The following is a 25655-nucleotide window of genomic DNA, read 5'->3' as shown; positions in this document are numbered from 1 at the left end:
AAGAGGAGGAGGAGGAGGAAGAGGAGGAGGGTGAGCGCTCGGGTCGGGCTCCTTAGCGGTGTATTGTGGGATGTGCGGCTACTGGGAGCCGAGCCTCCGCCGCCAGCCGCCTCCCGGGCAGCAGCAGCAGCGGCGGCGGCAGCAGCGGCGGCAGCAGCAGCAAGGGCAGCGGCAGCTCGGGGCCCGGCAGCCGCTAAGGCGGCGTCCCCCCCATCCCGGCCCCCGGTCCACCCGCCCCGGCCTCGGCTCCCGCGGGGGACACCATGTACTGGCTGGCGGCGCAGGGAGGCCGGCGCCCGGCGGGGATGTAAGCGCGGCTGGGGAGGGAAGAGAGGCCGCGGTCAGAACAGCCGGGCAGCCCGAGCCCCCGGCCCCCGCCCCGGCGGGCGACGCCAGGCCTGCCGCGCGCCCCGCGCCCGAGCCGGGCCGAGCGCCACGCCGGGCGGCCGGCGGCACCATGGGCCGGAGCCCGCGTCCTCCGTGCGCCCCGGACCGCGCCAGCCCGCAGCGGGGGCCCCGGGCAGCCCCTCGCTGCCAGCCGGAGACGGTGGCCGAGCGGGCGGGCGCGTAAACCCTCCGGAAAGGGTTTATTCTCTCGCTCCATTCTTATATTTTTTTTCGGGGGGGGGGAGGAAGAGCCAGCGAGACAAGCTTTCGGGGCGCGCTGGTAAGGTGGGAGGGGGTGGGGGCCAGCCGATTGGATTCTTTGGCGAATGTGTAGAAGCGGCGGAGAGGACAACAACTTGCTGGTTTTCAGGTTGGGTTAACGGCATGGAGAACAGTCACCCCCACCACCACCACCAGCAGCCCCCGCCGCAGCCCGGCCCTTCGGGCGAGAGGAGGAACCACCATTGGAGAAGTTACAAGTTGATGATTGACCCGGCTCTGAAAAAGGGGCACCATAAACTGTACCGCTACGATGGGCAGCATTTCAGCCTGGCGGTGAGTAGCCGGCGCGCCTTCCCGCCACCCCCACTCACCCCCGGTGGAGCCCCCAGACAGAGGCGAACAGAGGGGGACCCCTCTCCCAGCCACCTGGCCAACTGTCAGCCAGGTCTCCCTCCCCTCAGCCTGGAGTGGGACTGGTGCCTGGAGGGGGGGCCGCCCCTGCCCCTGGGGAGGGTGCCAGCCCTTCCATACTGAGCCCCCTATCTCTGCCCACAGATGTCCAGCAACCGCCCGGTGGAAATCGTGGAAGATCCCCGGGTGGTCGGCATCTGGACCAAAAACAAGGAGCTGGAGCTGTCGGTGCCCAAATTCAAGGTAGGACCCCTCCTCTCTGTCTTATGGTCCCTCCCCCCCCTTCCCCGAGTTCGAAAATAACGCCAGTCCTGACCAAGCCCAGCCGGATTCTGAGTTCCCGCCGTCCAGGACTGGGAAGTTTTGGCGGGGAGGGGGAGAGGGGTGTCCCCTCCCGGCCACTGTAAACAAAATAACACTCGGAGAAACTGTAACAAGGGCACTGATACTGTATCCTGCCCGCGGAGCTGGGGGCTCCCGGTCCCCACCTGGGTCCTGTGCACCCAGGGCCCTGGCTCAGGGACCCGCCCCCCTCCCAGGCCTTTGGCTTTAAAGGGGACAACTTCCTAGACCAGAGGGTCGTCCCGGATCCAGCAGCCAGGATAGGAGGCCAGAATAGGGGGGTGGGGAAAGAGAAACTGTTTCTTTTTCCCCTTTCCTTTCGAACCCAGAGGACTTCCAGGTTCCAAACGATTTAATCCTCCGCTTCCCAGGCCCGCCCGCATGCTTTTTTTCGTTTTGTTTTGTTTTAGACATTAAAAAAAATAAACAAATCGCCTTTAAAAAAAAAAAAAAACTGCTGGGCAAGTGAGGAGTGTTGTGTTTTCTCTTTGGTTTTAATGTTTTCCAAACTCCCTTCCCCCCCACCTCGGCCCCTGCCAGATCGATGAGTTCTACGTGGGCCCTGTGCCTCCCAAGCAGGTGACATTTGCCAAGCTGAATGACAACATCCGCGAAAACTTCCTAAGGGACATGTGCAAAAAGTATGGGGAAGTTGAGGAGGTGGAGATTTTGTATAACCCGAAGACCAAGAAACACCTGGGCATCGCCAAGGTAGTCTTTGCCACGGTCAGGGGCGCCAAGGAGGCAGTCCAACACTTGCATAGCACTTCTGTCATGGGTAACATCATCCACGTGGAGCTGGACACCAAAGGTTAGTGGAGGCGGGTTGGCCCGTGGGGGAGGAGCTGGAAGGCCACCTGTCAGTCTCACCCCCCTTTTTTTTTGGAAACCTCCCTTCAGAGTTAGGAGAACCCCTCTACCTTGTCTCTTCCTTGGGATTCCCCCCACCACCACCACCTTCTTTATTTTTTTGTCCCCTCCGGAGGGCAGAGTCACATGGAGCCAAATGTGTTGTCTGTTGCTAGGAGACAGACTATAATTTACCAAATGTGCCAGTCCTTGGCCACTGCACCCTTAGGGACCACCCAGAGGCTTCCCCACCTATGACACCCTTGTGGGCTGCTCTCTGAGCCCCAGTGGCCTCCATTTAGACAGTCCCTAGTGTTGCTGCCTGTGTTAGGGGAGAAGGGAGGGTTTGTTTATTTGTAGGGGGCAGAGGAAGAACCACGTGCCTTTAAATTCATAAAAGTCACTCCTTAAAGATCTAAGGTGCTGTGCCTCTTCACCCCTTACTGGTGCCCCTTCCCTGAACCAATCTGAGCCCTGGAGTGTTTCATTGATAATGTTCTGATAGCATTGATAGTGGATCTTGGGGGCGGGCTGCTCTGGGTGCTCATGGGTTGACACTTGTCTTCCCTCCTCTCTCTTAAAGAGACCGTAGCACCTCTGTTTGCTCAGTCAGGCTGGAGAACCATACCTCCTACCTCCAGAGCTGTTAACTCTCCCCCCTGAGTCCTGGCTCAGGTGGAATGGCCTGGCAAAACCCCGAGGGCATTCCCTTTAAGTTTACCTGTGTCCTTTCGATGAGATTGCTGCCAATCTGAGGGGAAGTGCAGGGCGCTTTGGGAGCAGGCAGTCCTGTGGTCCTAATGTTAAGTCCGGGAGTTGGGGGGATGTGTGTGGCACTGGTGAACCCTGCCTGAGAGGACTCCAGGGGGTGAGCACAAGGATTTTCTGAGTATCTGAGGACACCAAAAGGCAAGCAGCAGAAAAACTGACTTTGTTTTGCTTTTAATGGTGGCTACATGATGGCTACATGCTGGGTGTTGCAAAGGGTTGTGGGTTGTGGTAATTTTGAGTGGATTTGGTTACCCTGCTTGCAAAGCCCCCACTTGCAAAGCCCGGGCCTACTCATTTCTGTCCAGTCTACATACAGCTTTACTGCTCTTTCGCCTGAGGTTCCTCACGCTCTAGTAAGTCATTCTCCCCACATCCACCCGCTGTGTGTGTGCGTGCGTGCGCGCGCTCGTGTGTGTGTGTGTGTGGGGGGGGGGAGAAACTATTAAATCTACTACCTAGCCGTAGGTTAAGCTTAAGTTCCATTTCTCCCAAGACTGAATGAAGCCTGCAGTCCCCCTCCCCCATCACCTGCCCACATCTTCAGAAGCAGCTAAATCTCGATACAATTTCAATGGGGGGGGGCGGGGAGGGTAAAAAAACAAAAAAAGGAAGGAAAAGAAAGAAAAAAACCACACTCCTCAGATACTACCACCTAATGTTTGAGATTGTATTTCGAGAGACGGGTAAAGTGTAGCTCAAGGAACACACCTTCTTTGCATGCGTAAGCAGCTGTCTGTAAGGCTCTATAAATACCAATAATCTGGGGCCTGAATGGTAAAAAAAAAATCTCTCGGGTGGGTAGAGAGTTTAGGCATCAGGCTCAGTGGGACCATGTGGGCCCCAGGTAGTCCCCGGGCAGACGTGCGGCACCCTTGGGGCTTAAGCTGAAAGCATTGTACGCTCGATTCTCAGCAATACGTGTTTGACGGACTCTGCTTGTCTTTTGGCCTCAGATATGTAACAGTCACCTCTGTCACTAAACTTCCTCTGTCCTTGCTACAAACTGTGGCTATTCTGTGGTGAAAGAATGTGGGGGTGGGGTGGTAATGGCTCCTTTTTTGGGGAACTGTAGTCCAAGTAATGGAAATAAGTTTTCATTGAGGATGGCATTTTGGGGTTTTAGGGGGTAGGGGGATCGTGGTGCTCTGTCCCACAAAGGCTTTAGCTTCAGAATCTCAGGATCAGAAAGATTGCAGTTTGGCAGCTTTGCTGGACAGGGGAGAATCTTGAATGAGGTGAGAGAGGGTAGGAACTTAGTCAGGGGACGTGTAGCATCTCCAAGCCTGTGGTCGCAGGCACAGGGATCCAGGAACATGCTAATAAGCAAGTTGGAATCCCCATGGGGATGTGTCATGCCGAAGCCTCCATGGACACCCTTGTCCCTTGCCTGTTACAGGGGAAACTCGCATGCGCTTCTATGAACTGCTGGTCACCGGCCGGTACACCCCTCAGACCCTCCCAGTGGGTGAGCTGGATGCTATTTCTCCAATTGTGAGCGAGACCCTGCAGGTAGGTTTATCCCTGCTGATCCTCTGCCTCGGTACCTCTGGCTCTAGTATGTTCAGAGCCGGTCTGAAAGCCCGGCTGCACCCCGCCCCCCAATTGGTCCTCCCTGTAGCTTTCAGGCCTCCTAGAGTCCCTCCCTCCATTCTACCCTCCATCCATACTGGGATTCCCACAGATGCCAGGCTGTTTTTCCATACGGATGTCAAAGCATCGCTGTGTTTGGGTCTTAGTGTCTAGTGTCTGGGCAACCCCTTGGACTCCTGTTTCCAGACAGCAGGAGTTCAGATCCCCTCCCTGAAGAGACTGCCTCCTCAGCCCACTGTATACCTGGATACTCGCTTGGCCATTTCACTCAGCCACAGTTCTAACCTAGGCACCCCCACCCCACCCCCCTCACACCGTTGAAATCTCTAGAATTTGTGAGGACGGCCCATCAAACCCAAGACCAAAGTCATTGGTCACCTCTCTGCGCCACACCCTTTAATGTGAGATAGCCTGAGGCGGGAAGGAAATGTCAGCCTATATCAATGCGCCTGGGTCTTCTCTTTCCTCCGGTATTAGGGAAAGACCTCTGTGTGTCCAGAGCGTAAACATCTATACCTAGGGAGCTTCCCAACACTCTGTTTCTTTCCTTGTGCTGGCAAGTTGTGGGCTCCATGCTCCCTAGCAGCCAGCGTTCTAGCCTGAAGCAACTCCATTCCCTTCGCCCTGCTCTTTCCTCCCTCCCTCAGCTCCCATGATTTCATTTCTCTCCAGCTCTCGGACGCTCTGAAGCGGCTCAAAGATGGTAACCTGTCCGCAGGCTGTGGCTCTGGCTCCTCCTCGGTCACCCCCAATAGTGGCGGGACCCCCTTCTCCCAGGATACAGCCTACTCCAGCTGCCGTCTGGACACACCCAACTCCTACGGACAAGGCACCCCGATCACGCCCCGCCTGGGCACCCCTTTCTCCCAAGATTCCAGCTATTCCAGTCGTCAGCCCACACCCTCCTACCTCTTCAGCCAGGACCCCGCAGCAACTTTCAAGGCCAGGCGGCACGAGAGCAAGTTCACAGATGCCTATAACCGCCGTCATGAACACCATTATGTCCACAATTCCGCGGTGGCAGCTGCGGTGGCAGGAGCCACGGCTCCTTTCCGAGGCTCCTCAGACCTCTCTTTTGGGACAGTTGGCGGCAGTGGCGGCGGCACTCCCTTCAAGACTCAATCCCAGGATTCCACCACATATGCCCATACTCCACCTCCTGCCCAAACAGCCACTGCTTCCGGATTCAAATCAGCCTTTTCTCCATACCAGACTCCAGCACCCCCATTCCCGCCACCCCCCGAGGAGCCCACTGCCACAGCAGCCTTCGGGACCCGCGACAGTGGGGAGTTCCGGAGGGCACCCGCGCCCCCACCCCTGCCGCCCTCTGAGCCTCCAGCCAAGGAGAAGCCGGGCACACCTCCCGGTCCCCCACCCCCTGACAACAACAGCATGGAGCTGGGTGGTAGGCCTACCTTTGGCTGGAGTCCTGAGCCCTGTGACAGCCCTGGCACTCCTACTCTGGAGTCTTCTCCAGCGGGACCAGAGAAGCCCCATGACAGCCTGGACTCCCGCATTGAGATGCTGTTGAAGGAACAACGCACCAAGCTGCCCTTCCTGCGGGAGCAGGACTCAGACACCGAGATCCAGATGGAAGGCAGCCCCATCTCCTCCTCCTCCTCCCAGCTCTCCCCACTCACCCACTTTGGCACTAACTCCCAGCCTGGCTTCCGTGGCCCCTCACCACCCTCCTCACGCCCCTCTAGCACGGGCCTAGAGGACATCAGCCCTACACCACTGCCTGATTCCGACGAGGATGATGACCTGGGCCTGGGCCTCGGGCCTCGGCCCCCACCTGAGCCAGGCCCCCCAGACCCTATGGGTCTTCTAGGCCAGACAGCTGAGGTGAATTTGGACCTGGCAGGAGACAGGACCCCGACCTCAGAGCGGATGGATGAGGTACCACCATGTCTTTCTGTCTGTCTGGGATTGATTTTTGTCTGTGTTTCCCTCCTTACCCCCCTTGTTACATTTCACTAGCTAAGACGCTGGAGCAACGGGACCCTGTAATGGTTCCGTCCTCCTTGGAAGAGTCTAGACTTTTCAACTTGGGCTAAGTTCTGATTTTGAGCTCCAGTGCGCTTTTCAGAGACCCTCTAAGCGCTGCTGCGTTCATGGTTCCAGGTCATTTTCTCTGTTAATGATGGTCAGTCCTGTCACTCGGGCATATTGGAGGTTGGCCAGGATGCTGTATGAGGCTCGCCCAGCAAACACTCCCAAGTGTTGTGCTTCAGAGCCCGGTGCACTGAAGAGATGAGGAATGCAGGAGGTCCACCCGCCCAGCTTCCTTCTCCCAGTGGTTTAGACTCTAAAGTTTAGGGGGAAGAGGTTAGGGTTAGCTTTGGAGGGGAACATAGCATAAATCGGGCGAAGGCGTCTGGCCCCACCCCCTCCTTTCCTCACTCCATCTCATTACCCAGACCTCCCAGGCTCAGAATTCTCCAAGGTTCCCAGGTTCCACCGTCCAGGTTTTCTGGGGGAGAGGGGCATCGTGTCATCTTTCTGAGCTCAACACTGACTAGATCTTTGTCCTGGGCCCAGCAGGCATGAACAAGTAGAAGCTCAGACACAGGCCCATGCACCTTTGGACACAGAATTGAGTGTCCTCCTCCCTTTCCCAGCCCTTGAATAAGCCCCTCTGGCTGCCTGGGAAGGAAATTTGGGAGTCGGGGGAGGAGGTGGGGCCGCAGGCGGTTGGAGCCTGCGAGCAGTTCTGGGGAAGTGGTTTCTGGCTTCAAGGGTCAAGGCCGAGGAGCTGACAGGTGTACTAGCTCGAACTAGGCTGTAGGCCCTTCCCCCATCCCTTCCAGGCCGCCTAGGTTAGGCGGATGTTTATCATGCCAGCCACCTGGTCCAGGGTTGAGAAGCTCAGAGTAGCTGGAGTGCACGGGCCTCCCTCCCACTCACTCAGTCCCTTACTCCCTGGGCATCAGATGAGAAGAGGCAACTAAGGCAGGGAGGGCTGGAGTCTGGAGTGCCCCAGGACTGAATCTGGTAGATGTTTCCAAGTGGGGCTGAGCATCAGCCGGCCCTCCGGCGCCCCCTGCTGGCGGCTGGGAGAGCAGTACTCAGTGTCTCTGGTAGTGCTTGGTGTCTGTAAGAGCTCTGCGTCCCCCACTAGGCTGAGGTAGAGAGCGAGCAGCAGCTTGGGGAGGACCGGTGGGAGGGTTAGGATAGGCCGAGGCTAGTGAGTAAAAAATACAAGTTTCAGCCCCAGAGCCTTAGCCGTCTTGTCACATGGACTATGTGACCTAGAGGAAGGCATTGTCGCTTCTCTAGTCTCAGTTTCCTCATCTGTTGAGTGGGTCAGTAAGAGTCCCGTCTCGCCAGCCATCTCCATGGAAACAAGGTGTCCCTTCGTTCACCTGACCTACGGCAACCCCCAGCCAGCTTGTTCCCACCCGCTGTGCCCAGGGAGGGAGGGGGCAGAGCCAGTTTGCCTGTGCCCCTGTGATTGGCTGACTGTAGCAGCCGGAGTTAACCCTCTGAGCGCTGCTCCACGGTGCTGGGTGCTGTCCGGAGCTGACGTGAGAGCATTCTTTCTCTTCTTGCTCGGCTCATCTGCCCCCCCCCCCCACGAGTACCTTGAGAGTGAGCCAGTACAGCGATGTGTGTACAGGGGAGAGTCTAGACACTCCTTGCCCCGCGATGACCCCTCTCAGGCTCTCCTCGGCAGGTGGTGTGTGTGACCTCTGACCTCGCGCCCTCTCCACCTTCCAAACCAAAGCACTTACTGCCTGTCGAGTTTTGTTTTCTTAACATTTTCACCCATGGTGAGCTGTGGGAGTCTGACCCACACTGGAGTCCTGTGTGGGATTGGAACCCATCTATTCTCACTTTCCCTCCAGCTCCCAGCTCTATACCGTTGGAGCTCAGTGCTTCTGCCTCCAGTTCCCAGGCTCTGATCCTAATGTCCCCAAGACCCAGGCCTCAGAGAGTCCTCACACCTCAGTTTGACCCAGGTTGTCCTTGACTCCTCCCAGTTCCACCTCCTCGCTGTCTAAACTCTTCTTGGGGCAGGTGTCTGGTGCTCATGTCCCACTGTCTGTTGTGCATGCATATCTGTAGCCCTCAGCCTTGCTCCTTCTAAAAGCCAAGGAGACTTAAGTGAGAAGGCTGAGGAAAGATTAAAAGGGCCCAGTGGGAGCGTGCTCGCCCAGCTCCAGGGCTGTGGAGCACTTACCTAGCACACCCAGAGGCTCAGAGCACCAGGGCTCAGACCCTAGCACTTCAAATGCAAACAAACAAAAAACCCCCTCTAATTTATGAGTCCTTAATGCGGCTACCCCCACCCAGGCAGCCAGCACTTGCTCAGTGAGTACCTTTCGCCCAAGGCCTTGCTGGCCACAGTGTGGACCGCACACTGACTGGGGAGCCACTTCCTGTTTCAGATCCGGGGCTGTGTCTCTTATTGGTTGCGTGGTCTCGGGGAAGTTACTTAAGCCTTTCTGTGTCCCAAGTTCCTCCTTAGTAAAAGTGGAGAGAACAAACCAACTTTGCCCAGAGTTGTTCTCCACACACCTTCCCACCCCCCTACCCCCCACCCGGAGCTGACAACCGAACCCAGGGCCTTGGGCTTGCTAGGCAAGCGCTCTACCACTGAGCTAAATCCCCAACCCCCAGAGTTGTTCTAAGAACTGGCTAATGTACGTAAATTTTCCCGGCACTCGGGAAGCTGTGCTGTGAGTGTTAACTCTTTCCTGTGATGTCTCAGACTCTCTCAAACCACCTCTTCCCCATGCTGAACTCTTGTTCCGGTTATGCTGCAGCCCCACAATTTCAAGTTCAGCTCTATACACAGCAAGATTTCCGTCCAGCTTAGTCACTTTTGAGTTCTTTCTTTTTTTTTTCCCCGGAGCTGGGGACCGAACCCAGGGCCTTGGGCTTGCTAGGCAAGCGCTCTACCACTGAGCTAAATCCCCAACCCCCACTTTCGGGTTCTTCACATCTAGAACAGTGCCTGGCACACAGGTGCTGAGTGAGTGGCAGTTTCGATGCTCCTTGTACCACAGGGAGAAAGCGTGGTTTGGAATGGTTGCTTGATTGGCCTGAGGTCTGTTCTGCCCTCAGGAGCCTCCCATACTGATCCCAAGCCTCCCAACTTCTTGGTGCTTGGAAAATGCTTAGGAAACCTTGTCTCCCCTCCCTGTTCTCTTCCAGGGCCAGCAGTCCTCTGGAGAGGACATGGAAATCTCAGACGATGAGATGCCCTCAGCCCCCATCACCAGCGCTGACTGCCCCAAGCCCATGGTGGTGACCCCAGGGGCAGGGGCTGTGGCAGCCCCTAATGTGCTTGCTCCAAACCTGCCCCTGCCCCCACCCCCTGGCTTCCCTCCGTTACCCCCACCACCTCCCCCACCCCCACCGCAACCTGGCTTCCCCATGCCCCCACCTTTGCCGCCGCCACCACCACCACCACCACCACCAGCCCATCCTGCAGTGACAGTCCCCCCGCCACCCTTGCCAGCGCCCCCGGGTGTCCCACCCCCACCCATCCTTCCACCACTGCCGCCCTTCCCGCCAGGACTGTTTCCTGTGATGCAGGTGGACATGAGCCATGTGCTGGGTGGGCAGTGGGGCGGCATGCCCATGTCCTTCCAGATGCAAACACAGATGTTAAGCCGGCTCATGACAGGCCAGGGTACTTGCCCCTACCCACCCTTCATGGCCGCTGCCGCCGCTGCCGCTTCTGCTGGGCTACAGTTTGTCAACTTGCCCCCCTACCGGAGCCCGTTCTCCCTGAGCAACAGTGGCCCAGGACGTGGACAGCACTGGCCGCCCCTGCCCAAGTTTGACCCCTCTGTGCCACCACCAGGCTACATACCGCGTCAGGAGGATCCGCACAAGGCCACAGTGGATGGGGTCCTGCTAGTAGTGCTCAAGGAACTGAAGGCCATTATGAAGCGGGATCTCAACCGCAAGATGGTGGAGGTGGTGGCCTTCCGGGCCTTTGACGAATGGTGGGACAAAAAGGAGCGGATGGCCAAGGTATGTAGGCGGATGCTCAGGGAGCCTCTTAGGGTGACGAGAGGGCTGGTAACAACTTTCTGAAGACGTGTCACTGGGTGTGTGCTCACCTCTGAGACACCCCTTAAAAAGTGCTGATAATCGGGGTGTCAGTGGTGCACAGCTTTAATCCCAGTGCTTGGGAGGGAGAGGCAGGTGGGCCTCTGAGTTTTGGGTCAGCGAGGGCGACACAGAGAAACCCTGTCTTGAGAGAGAGAGAGCAAGAGAGAGAGAGGGGCGCAGAGGCAGGCAGGCACTAACTGTGCAGGTTGGACCCCTGGCACTGGCTGCATGTGGCTCTTCCCCTTTAAATAAGAGGAGAGTGCACATCAGACACTGTCCACGCTGAGTTTCAGGTCTCAGTGCCCTCCTGACCAGGCTGTCAGTCCATGTGGTCCCACAGCCAAGAAAGACCTCTGCGACCTGACTCTCCTTCCTTTTCTCTTCTGATACATGTGGCACATCTAACCTTGTAGGCACTGCCGCTTTCTCTTCTTCTCGGAGGCTTGTTTATCTAGACCTTCACGACCTATTCCTAACTGACCCCCTCTACACACGGAGAGACATTTTCTTGACTCCTTTTTTCTTAAGGGATGGAGTCTCAGCCTCTGCTCCCGTCTCAGCTGTAGAAGCTGCAAGGACAGGCACTTGCCTGGCTTTAATGGTTTTTTTTTTGTTGTTGTTTTAAGGTTTATTTATTATATAAAAAGCACACTGTAGCAGTCTTCAGACACACCAGAAGAGGGCACCAGGTCTCATTACAGATACCATGTGGTTGCTGGGATTTGAACTCAGGACCTGTGGAAGAGCAGTCAGGTGCTCTTAACCACTGAGCCATCCCTCCAGCCGGCCTTTAGTGCTTTTAAATCATCCTCTCAATTAAGCTGAGAGCAGTGTTACACACCTTTAACCCCAGCCCTGAGGGGTGGGATGGGAGGTGGGGGAGGCAAAGGCTACAGGATCTCCACGAGTTTGAGGCTAGCCAAAGTTACATAGTGAGACCCTGTCTCAAAAAAGCAAATCACGGTGAAAATAATTGAAAGAAATGCCTCAGTAGATGCCCTTGCTTCTTGTCCTCGCTGCCCTTGCTTCTCGTCCTCGCTGCCCCTCACCCCAGCCACAGAGGAGAGCAGCGGACTTGACAGTTTGGCTGTCCCTCCCTGCACTGCACCCTAGGGAGCCTTGTGACTAGGAACTTGTTCTCTGCAGTGTAGGTGAGGCCTGTCAGGACTCATATTATGGGGGCAATAAAATCAGAGAGAACAGCCTGCCACAAGTTCTTTTGTCCTGTTCTCACCCCCCCCCCCACATCCTCCCTCCCCCACCAGTAACAGTCACAGCTAACTAAAGCTATGTCGTCGGTAACTTGAAGTGCCAGAGCTCTGAAGATGGTTCATTTCGTGCAGTTCTTGTCCATCCTTTCAATCCAGTGTGTCAGAGCCTCGAGTGGCCTCTGTGGGGGACACTGAAGAGCTATGGGGGCGCGTCCTGTAGTTTGATTTCTGTTATTTTGTTGTTACTGTTCCTTGTTTTGTTTTGTTTTCGTTTTTCAAGACAGGGTTTCTCTGTCTGGCCTTGACCGCCTTGGAGATCATTCTGTAGACCAGGCTGGCCTCTCTGGCTTTGAACTCATAGAGAGCCTCCTGCCTCTGTCACCCATGCACTGGGATTAAAGATCTGGGTGTGCCACCACCCGCAGGCTGTTGTGGGGGTTTTTGGTTTTTTGTTTTTTGGTTTTTTTTTTTTTTTCTTTTAAAGGTTTTATTTTTGATGTGAGTACACTGTCACTCTCTTCAGACGTTCCAAAAGAGGGCACCAGATCCCATTACAGATGGTCGTGAGCCACCATGTGGGTGCTGGGAATTGAACTCAGAGACCTCTGAAAGAGCAGTCAGTACCCTTAAGCACTGAGCCGTCTCCCTGGCCCCTGTTGTGGTTTTTAAGACAAGATTTCACTGTGTTGTCCTGACTGGCTGTTACTTGCTACTTAGCCCAGGTTAGCTTCCAACTCAGAGATCCACCTGACTCTCATACATACTGTAGACAGCCTCATTTTAATTAAAGCTAAATCTGGTTTATGTTTAAGTAAAATACTCACCGAAGGCACGCATTTAATTCTGGTACTCAGGATGGAGAAGAGAGTGGAATCTCTGTGGGTTCGAGGCCAGCCTGGTCTACAAAGCAAGTTCCAGGACAGCCTAGACTACATAGAGAAACCCTAACTCAAACAAACGAACAAACAAAAACAACAAACAAAACTAAACAAAGACAGTCACTAACCCAGGCTTACCTCAAATTCCCTTTGTCATAGAGAATGATTTTAAGGTGAGAATTGTCCTGTTTCCTCCGGGGTGTTAGGATCCCAAGTGTGCCTGACCACACACAGTTTAGCAGAATGAAACCCAAGTCCTCATGCTTGCTAGACAAGCACTCTTCTAGCTGAGGTGTATCCGCAGCCCTGAATACACTCCTCCAGCTGCTGGCAGTCCCTGAGCCAGATGTGAAACACATCTGTCATCCAGCACATGGGAGGTGCCCCCACCACCCCTGCCAGGAACATCAAGGCCAGCCTTAGCTACACAACTCTATGCACACACAACACAAGTGTGTTAGAGACGTCTCAGCCAGTTATAAGCACTGGCTACTCTTGTAGAGGACCCATGTTCATTTGCCAGCAACCACATGGCAGGCCAAAGCTATCTGTAAATCCAGTGCCAGGGATACAACTCCCTCTTCTGGCCTTGGTAGGAACCAGACATCCATAGCACTCTTGAAGACAGAGCACCTGTGCACATAACATAGAAAATAAACTTCTAAGAGAAAGTATGTAGCAAGTTGAAGAGGCCAGGACCTTGGGTTTGACTTTTGTTGTTGTTTGTTTCATTTTGAGACAGGGTCTAGTGTAACCCTGGCTGGCCTCAATTTTGCTTTTTAGCCAAACAAAGTTGTCCTTAAATGCTCCCATCTCCCAAGTGGCAAGGATTACAAGGGTGTGTCACCAGACCCAGCTCTCTGTCGTCGTTAGTGTTGTTTGTTTGTTTGTTGGTGGTATTTTATGTGTATGGGTATTTTTGCCCGTATGTATGTAAGTCTGTGTGTGAGCACAGTGAGTGCCTGCCTGGGGTCCGCAGAGCCAGGCGTCGGACGCCCTGAAGCTGGAGTTACAGATGGTTGTGAGCTGCCATATGGGTGCTGGGAACAGGACCCAGGTCCCCTTAAATGCCGCCAGTGCTCTTAACCACTGAGCTTTCCCACCACCCACCCTCTGTTTGTTTTGGGTTTCGTTTCTTTTGGTTTTTCCAAGCTTTTCTCTGTGTTGCCCTGGCTGTCCTGGTACTGGCTTTGCAGACCAGGCTGGCCTTGAACTCAGATCCACCTGCCTGTGTCTCCCAAGTGCTGAGATTAAAGGCGGGTATCCCCTAGGGTTTACCCTTTTTTTTTTTTTTTTTTTTTCACTAGCTCAAGAAATAACATTGGTTTCAATTAATTTCTGAAAGCTGTTTCTTCTCGTATGGGTTTATCGAGTCAGCCGCGTAGACACTGTGTACTGTTTGTAGCACTCTGGGACCATACAGCCCAGGGAAATAAGACATTGTAAATATGTTGAGTGTGGGCCTTCCCCAAGGCAGTGATGTAGACATGGCCTTATAGCACACGGCTCTCATCTCTGCCTTCCACATGTGTGGGCTATGCTCCAAGAACTGCAGCTGTAGTGTTGGTGAGGCCATGGTGGAGGGGCAGTGTGGGGCTCTAGAACCGAGGAAAGGCAGTGAGTGCCCTGTGGTTTCGGGCGTATGGGAAGAAATTGTACGGTTACCTAAGGCTGCCTGCAGGGGGCAGCAGCAGAGCCTCGGGCTATTGGACACTGTTTCCTTCTCTCCCCTCCCAGGCCTCACTGACCCCCGTGAAGTCTGGTGAGCACAAGGATGAGGACAGGCCAAAGCCCAAAGACCGAATCGCCTCCTGCCTGCTGGAATCATGGGGCAAGGGCGAGGGCCTGGGTTACGAGGGCCTAGGCCTGGGCATTGGACTACGGGGCGCCATTCGCCTGCCCTCCTTCAAGGTCAAGAGGAAGGAGCCACCGGACACAGCCTCTTCTGGCGACCAGAAGCGGCTGCGGCCTTCAACCTCTGTGGATGAGGAAGATGAAGGTCCGTGCTTCGGCTGCAGGCTGGCACTTCGGTCCCCCTTCTCCCCATCTCTGCATCCCTGCTCTAACTCCTTCTGTTCCCACAGAGTCGGAACGGGAGCGTGACCGGGACATGGCTGATGCCCCGTGCGAACTCGCCAAGCGGGACCCCAAAAGTGTGGGTGTGCGACGCCGGCCAGGACGGCCCCTGGAGCTGGACAGCGGTGGGGAGGAGGACGAGAAGGAGTCCTTGTCCGTGTCCTCATCTTCCTCAGCATCCTCATCCTCTGGATCTTCCACAACCTCACCCTCATCCTCCGCCTCGGACAAGGAAGAGGAGGAACGAGAAAGCACTGAGGAGGAGGAAGAGGAAGAGGAAGCAGAGGAAGAGGAGGAGGATGAAGAGCGCCCCAGGAGCCACATATCCTCCCCCTCATCCTCATCCAGCTCTGATAAGGTCTGGATCAGAGGCTCCTGGGTGCTGAGTGCTGGGTGCGGGGACATAGGCTTCCAGCTCACCTGTGTCCCTCTGTCCCTGTATCCTAGGATGATGATGATGATGATGATGACAGTGATGACCAGATTGATTCTGACATCGACGATCAGGGTACAGCCCTGTCGGTGGCCAGTGAGAAGGACAATGTTGATTCTGAGGAAGGTAAGCAGGGAGGTAGGCATTCCAGCTGTGTCTCGTTAATCCAGAGTCTGCAGAAAAGAGATCACCGGTACTTGGGCAGGTCTGGGTGGGGGAAGGGCTGTTGGGTGGAGTGCTGCTGCTGGTGGGGAGTAGCTTCTAACTGTTGATGGGAGTACTTAAGGGCTAAGTGGAGGGGTTGGTCACTGCCTTGGGAACCCTTAGGGCGCCGAGATTGTTCACTTCCGGGTTGTAAAGTCTTATGTTAATTTCACCTTGCTCTTTTTATGTTGAGGAGTGGTTTCCTCTCCTTCAGTGTTCAGACAGGTTTCCTGTTCAGGGCCTTTGGGGAAATATCTAACTTGGTACGGGAGCAGGCCGGGCTGTGAATTAACCACCCCCCGCCCCCCCAACTTGTGTCCCTCACCCAGAGGAGATAGAGAGAGTCACCACCTCCAAGGCCCCGGCTGTGTCATCGTCGTCATCGTCGTCGTCGTCCTCCAGTGAAAGTTCTGGATCTTCTGAATTCGATTCCAGTTCTGAGTCCTCATCCTCATCTTCATCCTCGGAGGATGAAGACGAGATGACTGTACCTGGGGAAGACGAGGAAGAGGAGGAGGAGGAGGAGGAGAAAGAGACCGCAATGGCTACAGCGACGGTAGTGGCGATGGCCGAGGAGAGCATGCCTCCAGTGGGCGGCCAGGACTTTGAGCAGGATAGGGCAGAAGTGCCTCTGGGCCCAAGAGGCCCCCTGAGGGAGTCCTTGTGCACAGAAGAGGAAGTGGACATTGAGGCCGAGGACGAAGTCCCCGAGATGCAGGCTCCTGTGCCGGAAGAGTCTCCATTGCCCATGGGTGCTCAGGAACTGAGCCCCGAGCCCCCAGAAGAGCCAAGCCCAAACACACAAGGGGACATGTTGCTCTCTCCAGAACTCCCTGCCAGGGAGACAGAAGCTCAACCCCCATCACTCCCTGAACATGGTCCAGGTATTCCTGCAGCCTCCTGGGTGGGAGTCAGGTGGGGTGTGGTAAAAGCTGGGGTAGTGTCTTTGCCATTGGAACCAGTTCTAGGTCTTCTGGAAGTGCCTCGGGCGACCCCTTCTTTGGGGTCACTGACAAGCTCATGGTCCAGTATGACCAAAGGTCCTTAATCCATGTTTCCCTGACGTACCCCTACACACACACTCAGTGAGAACCCACAGTTTAGTGGCAGCCAGATAGAACAACCTGTGGGTACCAGGTCAGGTGAGAGGACAGTGGGCTCTTCACCCCGCACCACCTTTAGGGCAAAGCTGACCAAAAAGCTCATAGCCAGGGCCCTGGGATGGGAGTGCCGGCAGTGGCAGAACTGGCCTCTCTGCCAGATGCAGTGTTGCCACCGAGTTTCTCCTCTGGGGAATCACTACCATCAGTTAATTATAATTCATTTTAACATTTCGGAATATTTAACACAGCCGAATGTGGTTGGCGTATACCTTTATGAGGTCAGGGGAAAAGCAAACTGTAGATTTTGTATAATATATCACAGTTGACAGAGGACAGACCACCGCTCTTTATAAACAGTAACTCAACAAGAAGGTTCTGTGGGTTCCAGCACCGTTTTAGGGGTTGTTAATTCAATAGTAGATCAGATAGACAAAGATACTCGTACTCACGAAGCACATGTGCTAAGTCCGAGTGACAGGTCACAGCAAATGCAGTAGGAAAAGTTAGATCCCAGGACAGTGGGGATAAATGCCAGTGAGAAGTCTGTGAAAGACTGTCAAGGACTCCGATGAGGCTTGGATTTTGTTCCCCCATGAAGCAGGTGGGCCTCGGGGACACAGTAGTGTTTTGTTCTCTGGAGTCTGACCCAAGACCTTGTATGTTCCTCCAGGGACCTCCTTACTGTACCACTAAGCTGTATTCTAGCCGTAAGCGAGCGTTGAAGACATGGGGGAAGCTAGCGTTGTTCCTCTTGGCACTTACAGAGCCCCTTCTGGGTACCTGACCCTGGGCTGGTTACAGAAGAGCCTTGTAGAGTAGTGTCTGTATGTTAAGTGCATAGAAGGGGCAGTAAGAATATAAGGCTCTGAGAGATGTTTGAATTAAATAACCATGTCCTGGTTTTGCCTACCTCTCCACAGAGTCAGACCTGGAAGTGGAGCCCGAGCCCCCTCCGATGCTCTCCTTACCCTTGCAGCCACCATTGCTACCCCCTCGACATCCCCGGCCACCCAGCCCACCACCTGAGCCCGAGACCCCAGAGCCCCCCAAACCTCCTGTCCCCCTGGAGCCTCCTCCCGAAGACCAGCCTCCACGTACCCCGGGCCTCTGTGGCAGTCTGGCCAAGTCACAGAGCACGGAGACAGTGCCGGCCACCCCGGGCGGGGAGCCTCCACTGTCAGGGGGCAGCAGTGGCCTGTCACTGAGCTCCCCGCAGGTGCCTGGCAGCCCGTTCTCATACCCTTCCCCGTCCCCTGGCTTGAGCAGTGGGGGCCTTCCACGGACACCTGGTCGGGACTTCACCTTCACACCTACCTTCCCTGAGCCCAGTGGGCCCTTGCTTCTGCCTGTCTGCCCCCTCCCCACTGGTCGACGAGATGAGCGCGCTGGCCCCCTGGCCTCCCCAGTGCTCCTGGAAACTGGCCTGCCCCTCCCCCTTCCCCTGCCTCTGCCCTTACCTCTGGCATTGCCTGTCCCTGTCCTGAGGGCCCAGCCTCGGCCGCCTCCCCAGCTGCCTCCCTTACTGCCTGCTACCCTAGCTCCCTGCCCAACCCCCATCAAGAGGAAGCCAGGCCGGCCCCGGCGATCCCCACCATCTATGCTGTCCTTGGATGGACCTTTGGTCCGGCCACCACCAGGGCCTGCCCTTGGGAGGGACCTTCTGCTCCTGCCAGGCCAACCACAGGCCCCCATTTTCCCCAGTGCACATGATCCCCGGGCCGTGACCTTGGACTTCCGGAACACGGGGATCCCAGCCCCCCCACCGCCCCTCCCACCCCAGCCTCCTCCACCCCCGCCACCACCACCTGTTGAGCCCACCAAGCTGCCCTTCAAGGAGCTGGACAACCAGTGGCCCTCTGAAGCTATTCCCCCAGGACCTCGCCGAGATGAGGTCACTGAAGAGTACATGGACCTGGCCAAGGTGCGGGGACCATGGCGACGGCCACCTAAGAAGCGCCACGAAGACCTGGTGGCCCCATCAGCCTCACCCGAACCCTCACCACCCCAGCCTCTCTTCCGGCCCCGCTCAGAGTTTGAGGAGATGACCATCCTGTATGACATCTGGAATGGTGGCATTGATGAGGAGGACATCCGCTTCCTATGCGTCACCTACGAGCGCCTGTTGCAGCAGGACAATGGCATGGACTGGCTGAATGACACACTCTGGGTCTACCATCCCTATATCCTGCCAGGTTTTGGGGGTCTGTGTCCTTCAGGAGCAAGAAGCCCCTCCAGGCATTCCGCTTTGTCGGTCACAGTCATGGTACCAGGGAGGCAGTAGTACAGTCACTGTGGCTGAGGCGCCAGGCCTGTCTCACTCCCACAGGTAGCTGAGCTGGCCTCAGGTCCAAACGTAGCAGCAGTTGAGGAGACTGAGCTGATCCCTCGGCACGGCCATACCTGGCTGAACTGAATCCCCAGTGGCCCAGTACCATACAGAGTCATCAGTCATCTCATTTAACACAGGAAGAAACTGATACTCAGAGAGGCTCGGTGGTCTGCCCAAAGTCACACAGCTACCGAGTGTCAGAGCTGAGGTTTGAAGACAAAGCCTGCTTTAGAATCTGCTAGCTCTTTGCAGTGGTCGTTACCTGTTGTCCTGACGTAAGGAGGGAGCTATCTTGATCCCCACTCATCCACACTCTTTTGAGCATTTGCTGCCTCTGGAGCTCTGCCAGAGTACTCTGAATATACATAAAACTATCCATAGGTTCATCACTGCCCCAACTTCTGGGGTGAGAAACAGGAAGTAGTAATAAACATGACCAGAGTCATATGTCTAGGTACAGACCATTGGAGATGGCTAGGTGGCATCAGGCGGGGGGTGGGGGGTGGGGTGGACCTGGGCGCCCTTCCCCGTAGAGGTGTGTCTGAGGCGGGGGAGGCAGGGAAGAGGGACCAGGAGGGAGAATCTCTGAGAATGTCCATGTGGCCCTTGACCCACACCCACCCACCAGCCTTTCCTCAGCCAAGAAAAAGAAACGGGAGGACGGTATCCGTGAGCACGTGACAGGCTGCGCCCGAAGCGAGGGCTTCTACACCATCGACAAGAAAGACAAGCTGAGATACCTCAATAGCAGCCGTGCCAGCACAGACGAGCCCCCCATGGATACCCAGGTACCGTGAGCAGGGCCTGTGAGTTTGGGCTGTGGACTTCTAGAGCAGTCTGGGCTACGTAGGTAGACACGGTCTCAGAATTTAAAAAACAAAACACAAAAGCAACCAAAAGGGCTGCTTTCTGTTCTTTGGGTAGCGGAGAGTCCCAAGTGGGTTTAATCTTGGACGTAAATACATTCTCAAAAAGTTGGCTTTTCCCCCCTTCTCTATTCAGCACGCGCCTATGGTGTACTAGGCACCAATAAATGAAAGAGTTATTTTCTCATGGTGTGGGGGGAAAAACATTCAAGCAAACACGGGGTCAGGAAATGCTGTGGATAAGAGGGAAGTTGGGGAGTCCAAGGGGGTCAGAGAAGGTCACACTGGATCTCAGTGAGGAGACACACAGAACAATAGGAAGAGACCACAGAGAATAGAAAATGTTTTTTTTGATAAGGCGGGGTGTAGGGCTCAGTTGTGAGAGAAAAAGCACTTTAAGTGCTGATAGGAGCTGGGCAGCGGTGGTGGTGGTGGCGGTGGCGTGTACTTTTTCTTAATAATTTACTTATTTGTTTTGTTTATATGAGTACACTGTAGCCATCTTCAGACTCACCAGAAGAGGGCATCAGATCCCATTACAGATGGTTGTGAGCCACCATGTGGTTGCTGGGAATTGAACTCAGGACCTCTGGAAGAGCAGTCCATGCTCTTATTAACCGCTGAGCCATCTCTCCAGACCCAAGGCAGCGCACTTCTTTAATCATAGCGCTCAGGAGGCACAGGCAGACCTGGTCTACAGAGCGAGTTCCAGGACAGCAAGGGCTACACAGAGAAACCTTAAACCTCTCCTCAAAGAAACCAAAGAAGAGGCTGATAGGAAGAAATGATAAGGCCAGAGATGCTTGAGGCCAGGAGGTGGTGGGTGTGACCGGGCCACATCCGTCCCTGTTTGACTTGTCACCCCCCCCCACCACCCGTTGTGCCAGCAGGGTATGAGCATCCCAGCACAGCCCCATGCCTCTACCCGGGCAGGCTCAGAGCGGCGGTCTGAGCAGCGGCGCCTCCTGTCCTCCTTCACCGGCAGCTGTGACAGTGACCTGCTCAAGTTCAACCAGCTCAAGGTGAGGCAGGACCTGCTGTGGGGCAGCCAGGCGAGCAGTGGGACCTGAGAGTGCTCACCCGTCCTGTCCTTCCCTCCCGTCCCCTAGTTTCGGAAGAAAAAGCTCAAGTTCTGTAAGAGCCACATTCACGACTGGGGCCTGTTTGCCATGGAGCCCATCGCTGCCGATGAGATGGTCATTGAGTACGTGGGTCAGAACATCCGCCAGGTAGGCGCCGCCCAGGGGACCGCTGAGGGGGTGGCGGGGCACAGAGCAGGCCCAGACTTGAAGCCCTCTTTGCTACCAGGTGATTGCAGACATGAGGGAGAAACGGTACGAGGACGAAGGCATCGGTAGCAGCTACATGTTCAGGGTAGACCACGACACCATCATCGACGCCACCAAGTGCGGCAACTTTGCGCGGTTCATTAATCACAGCTGCAATGTAAGTGCCCAGGGAGGGACCGAGGCGGCCCCACCCCTGTACTAAGGACCCAGGAGGGTCCCCGGCACCGCTCAATCATGTTCTGTCTCTTTTCCCAAGCTCCAGTTGACGATGGGTGACAGGGAGGGAGAGTGGGCAAGGAGCTATTCTCCTGAGCTCAGTCATTATGTTTGTACAGTGGGGTGCAGTGGGAATCCTGCAGTCCTATGACAGGCGCTCAAGAGGCAGGCTGAGGCCGGGTGTGGCGGCACGCACCTCTAGACCCAGCCTTCAGGAGGCAGAGGCGGGTGGATTTCTCTGAGTTAGAGGCTAGTGTGGTCAACATAGTGAGTTCTGGGCCAGCCACGATAACACAAGTAAGATCTTGTGTCAGTGGTCAGTAAATTGGTTGTCTTGCAAGCACACGGACCTGAGTTCAAGCCCCAGAGCTGGCATGAAAGGGTGTGGTGTGATGACACCAGTGCTGGGGAGGTGGGAACAGGAGGATTCCCCTGAGCTCACTGGTCAACCGGCCTAGCTAATCTGGGGGGCTCCAGACTAGGGAGAGACACTGCTGCCCGCCAGGTGAGTGATGGCAGGTTGACCCTGCTCCGTGGCTTCAGAAGTAGGGACGCGTGATGGGGAGGAACCATGGCCAGGAGCCAGAAGGAGGACTTGGGAAGGAGGGAGGACTTGGGGAGAAGGGAGGACTTGGGGAGAAGGGTTTTGGCCTCAGGCTCCCAGTGAGTGCATGTTCTCCATAGTAACTAATTTAACTTGCTCTCCAAACAAAAGCAGCTCTAAGTAATAGGCCAGTGAAGAAGGGCAAGACTGTGCCAATAAAACTTTATTTACGGGGCTGGAGAGATGGCTCAGCAGTTAAGAGCACTGACTGCTCTTCCAGAGGTCCTGAGTTCAAATCCCAGCAACCACATGGTAGCTCACAACCATCTGTAATGAGAGCTGATGCCCTCTTCTGGTGTGTCTGAAGACAGCTACAGTATATTTATACATAATAAAATCTTTAAAAAAACAAAAAAAAACAAACAAACAAAAAAACCCCCAAAACTTTTATATTTACTAAAGAGGGCAAGTAGGACCCACAGTTTATAGGCCCCTGATCTAGGGCTCAGAAATAACACCCACGCAGAAGTACAGACGTAGGCATCTCCTGCCGCCTGTCTGATGATGATTAACTGTGGTCATCCTTAAAGACTCATTCTGTAAATGTGCATGGCTTGTTTTTACCAGTAGGTACGTGGGTACACTGCATGTGTTCCTGATACCCAGAGAAGCCAGAGGAGGGCACCTGACTCTGGAGTTAGGGTCTGGTTGCGAGCCACCCCGTGGAGGCTGGGAACTAAGCCGGGGTCCTCTGCAAGAGTTGCAAGGCTTCTCAACTGTTGAGCCACCTCTCTGGCCCCTGGTCCTTTTTATTTAGTGCCAGGCATGGGAGGAGCTAGCTAGAGAGCTTGAGCAAGGAGCTGGTAACCAAGAGTCTGGCTTTGGCAGCTCCACAGTGAGGACTGGGTAGGGCCCTGACCCCGCCTTACCGCATCACCACCTCATCTTGCAGCCCAACTGCTATGCCAAGGTGATCACGGTGGAGTCCCAGAAGAAAATTGTCATCTACTCCAAGCAGCACATCAATGTCAACGAGGAGATCACATATGACTATAAGTTCCCCATTGAGGACGTCAAGATACCCTGCCTCTGTGGCTCCGAGAACTGCCGGGGGACCCTCAACTAGTCCCTGGGTGCCAAAGGCCAAGGATGTCAGCCGTAGCCCAGGAGGACCCTCGCCCTGGGTCAGGCTCCACCCCCACCCATTTCAGGTGCTGTCCTTTCCCCCAGCAGCCGCTCTAGGGCCTGGCGCCCCCCAACACTATCCCAGGACCCGCCCGCAGCCCCGGCCCCGCAGCGGGAAAGGGCTTCTCTCTCTCCACCCGCGTCTTTCTTTCCGTTTTATAGATGCTCTTTGCAGGCGTTGTGTCCTGGTGTATTTGGCTTTCCAATCCCTCATCCATCTTCCCTCCCTGTCTCCTGCCTCAGTTTCCTCCCGTGAATGCTGCTCTGTGGTGTTGTCTCCTCTTTTATTTTCTTCCTTGTCCGAAGAAAAGACATTTTAACCGTTGAAAATGTGAAGGCAGAATCAGAGGAGGAGCCGCGTGGGGGCCCGGAGGCCTCAGTGGAACTGTGTGGGCCCAGGGTCCAGGCTGACCCTGGGCTAGGTGCTGCAGGAGGAGGGGGCTCCAGCGGCCTCGATCTCAGAACACTACATACCCGAAAGGCCCCTCCCCGCCTGTGGATGCAGTGATCAGACCCCACAGTTTCTCCTGGCCTGTTCCCCAGTCTGTCCTTCCCCTGTGGTTGAGGGCGCCCTTTACCTTTGGTAGACCGTGGGGGAGCCAAGCTGGTCCCAGACAGGAACTTCCTCTCTGGGTGCCCCCAGCTGCTCTACCACCCCCAAATCCTTGGGTTCAATGTTTACTTTCTCATTCGGATGCCAGCAATGATGGAGCCTCCCAGGGCGTCCCCAGTGCGGTGGGGGGCACTGGGAAGGGTGCGGTGGGGGCAGTGGGAAGGGTGTTTCCACCCTCTGCAGTTTTGACTCTGCCGGGGTGTAGAGGGTGCCAGGACCCTCAGGGCCCGCCCGGCCCCCCAGCCCTGCCATTACGGGTTGTCTGACCGTACGCATGTGACATTTTTGTTGTTGATAAGCTTCGCCCCATTACCCCAACCCCCCCACACCCATGTCACCCTGCTGGAGGCCCCCCCACCTAGGAGGCCAGAGCGTATTTATTTCCATAGTGAGCAGGTTGTTTCTCTTAGAAAAAGGAAGATAGACTTGGAAATGATTTTAAAAGTCAGATCTACATCTTGGACAGCTTCCCCCACCCCCCAACCCCCCTCCTCATCCTCTTCAGGGTTAATTTCCATGAATTTTTTTTTTCTTGTGTGTAAAATCAAACTGAAGGGAAGAAAATTATTATTTTGGCGTTCAGAACCAATCCCTGTAGATAGACTGCCATACAGACTTTCTTGGAACTTTGTTTCTTGTAGAAACAAGTGGGAAGACTTTTTTCCCCCCCTCTCCTCATTTCTTTGTACTTCAAAAAAGAAAAAAGAAAAAAAAAAAAACGAAAACCAACCAACAACAACAAAAAGACACACAAAAACAGCAAGTCTCATCCCCCTCAGAAGGCAGAGCAGGCATGTAAATACTTCTGGACCGCGACTGTTGTGACCCAGAGCCCTCACCATGATGAAGTGCTCCGGGTGGGGCTGACCCCACCCGCGGACCAGGCGGCGGCAGCCTCTTGGTATCTCAGCTTGTGTCAAGCTTCCTTATGTAAATTCTGTACAAAGAATTGTTTTTTTCCTTTCTCTCTGTCTTGGTGGTTTTGTTGTGGTTTTTCTTTCTTTCCTTTTTTTCTTTTTTAAATTCTCCACAGGCCCTCTGTGTTTGAGACTGTGCCCACCGGTCCGAAGGTCGAGAGGATCCTTGGCATTAAGACACAAGGGGCACCTGGGCACAGCGCCGACCTTCTCTTCCGTTTGCAGTTCACTGCATAATTGTGCAAATGAGGAAAAAAAAGATTTATTTTTCACAAGAAGAAATGTGTAGCGTGTAGAGATGGCTAGTTTGAGTTACTTCTGCAGCCGGTCCCTCTAGGGGGCTATCTTCATCTTTCCTACTAACGTCCACCACCAAAGGAAAGGTGCCCGAAAGCCAAGGAGGAGCTGCCTGGTCCCTGGCAGAACCTCACTGAGCCCTGTCGTGGGATCTGCACGCATTAACCTTGGCTGACTTCAGGGTGAGGTGTGCTGCCCCCTCCCCAAACCTCTGGCTCTCCCCCCTCCCCAAGGGTTTGCAATAATCCTGATATGTGGGCCCATTTTTCTTTGAAAGCTTTTGTTATCATTGAATAGATCTCTGCTTTTGAAGGGTCAGGGGTTTCTGATATTTTTTTTTCCCTCTCCTCTCCCTGTCCCTGCAAAGAAGAGAACCAATAAATTTTAGGGTTGTCTGTGCGTGTAGACTCTGTCATCCGTATGTAACTTGTTTCTGAAGAGAAGTGTTTCCGTTGTGGGTGTGTCTCGCTGTAAATACTTGTTCATATTTTTGTGAATTCAATACTATGTACCATTGTATTATAGTAACTTTTATAAAGCAAACCATAAATATACTGACTTTTCTTACAGCTACGCCGTCTCTCTTGCTCTCCCCCCCTCCTCCCCCTCCCCCCTTCCCCGAGGTGAAAGTGCACCCTAGTCATGAGGGTGGGTTGGCCAGGCTGGGCATCTGGAGGGGAAGAGGTGACAGACCATGCAGAACATCACCGGTTTGTTTGCTTTTGAGATTGTTTTATTCTTTTATTCTCTAGCCCAGGCTAGCCTAGAATTTCTGTCCTCTGGGCCTCAGCCTCCTAAAAGCTAACCAAGAGCTACCATGCCAGGCTGCCCATTAGTTCTCCGCTTGGTTTTG

The 25655-nt window shown here is 54.9% G+C and overlaps 1 protein-coding gene across 4 annotated transcripts; it reads left to right on the top strand.

Annotated features, from left to right (window-relative positions):
* Positions 1-60: 60 nt before the first annotated feature.
* Setd1b (SET domain containing 1B, histone lysine methyltransferase) lies at positions 61-25371 on the top strand. Of its 4 annotated transcripts, none has more exons than XR_015634812.1 (17): positions 61-307; positions 758-942; positions 1165-1263; positions 1903-2173; positions 4379-4491; positions 5245-6471; positions 9733-10560; positions 14468-14729; positions 14815-15164; positions 15254-15365; positions 15773-16327; positions 17467-18738; positions 19504-19663; positions 20632-20763; positions 20851-20970; positions 21050-21187; positions 22743-25371. XR_015634812.1 is itself a non-coding variant. In XM_087579738.1 (17 exons), the coding sequence occupies exons 2-17, from the start codon at positions 772-774 to the stop codon at positions 22914-22916; spliced, it is 5979 nt and encodes a 1992-aa protein (XP_087435864.1). In that variant the 5' UTR covers positions 61-307; positions 758-771; the 3' UTR covers positions 22917-25371. The 4 variants fall into 4 exon arrangements, 3 of the variants coding, with proteins under 3 accessions (XP_087435864.1, XP_087435863.1, XP_087435865.1); XM_087579738.1 differs by having other exon boundaries at positions 17467-18726; positions 19497-19663; XM_087579737.1 differs by having other exon boundaries at positions 17467-18726; positions 19497-19663; positions 20629-20763.
* The last annotated feature ends 284 nt before the right edge of the window (positions 25372-25655 follow it).

The sequence above is a fragment of the Rattus norvegicus genome, chromosome 12, assembly GCF_021556685.1.
Source record: "Rattus norvegicus strain SHRSP/BbbUtx chromosome 12, alternate assembly SHRSP_T2T, whole genome shotgun sequence".
NCBI classification, from domain to species: domain Eukaryota; kingdom Metazoa; phylum Chordata; class Mammalia; order Rodentia; family Muridae; genus Rattus; species Rattus norvegicus.
The sequence above is the reverse complement of the archived record's forward strand: the minus strand, read 5'-3'. Positions and strand labels throughout refer to the sequence as shown.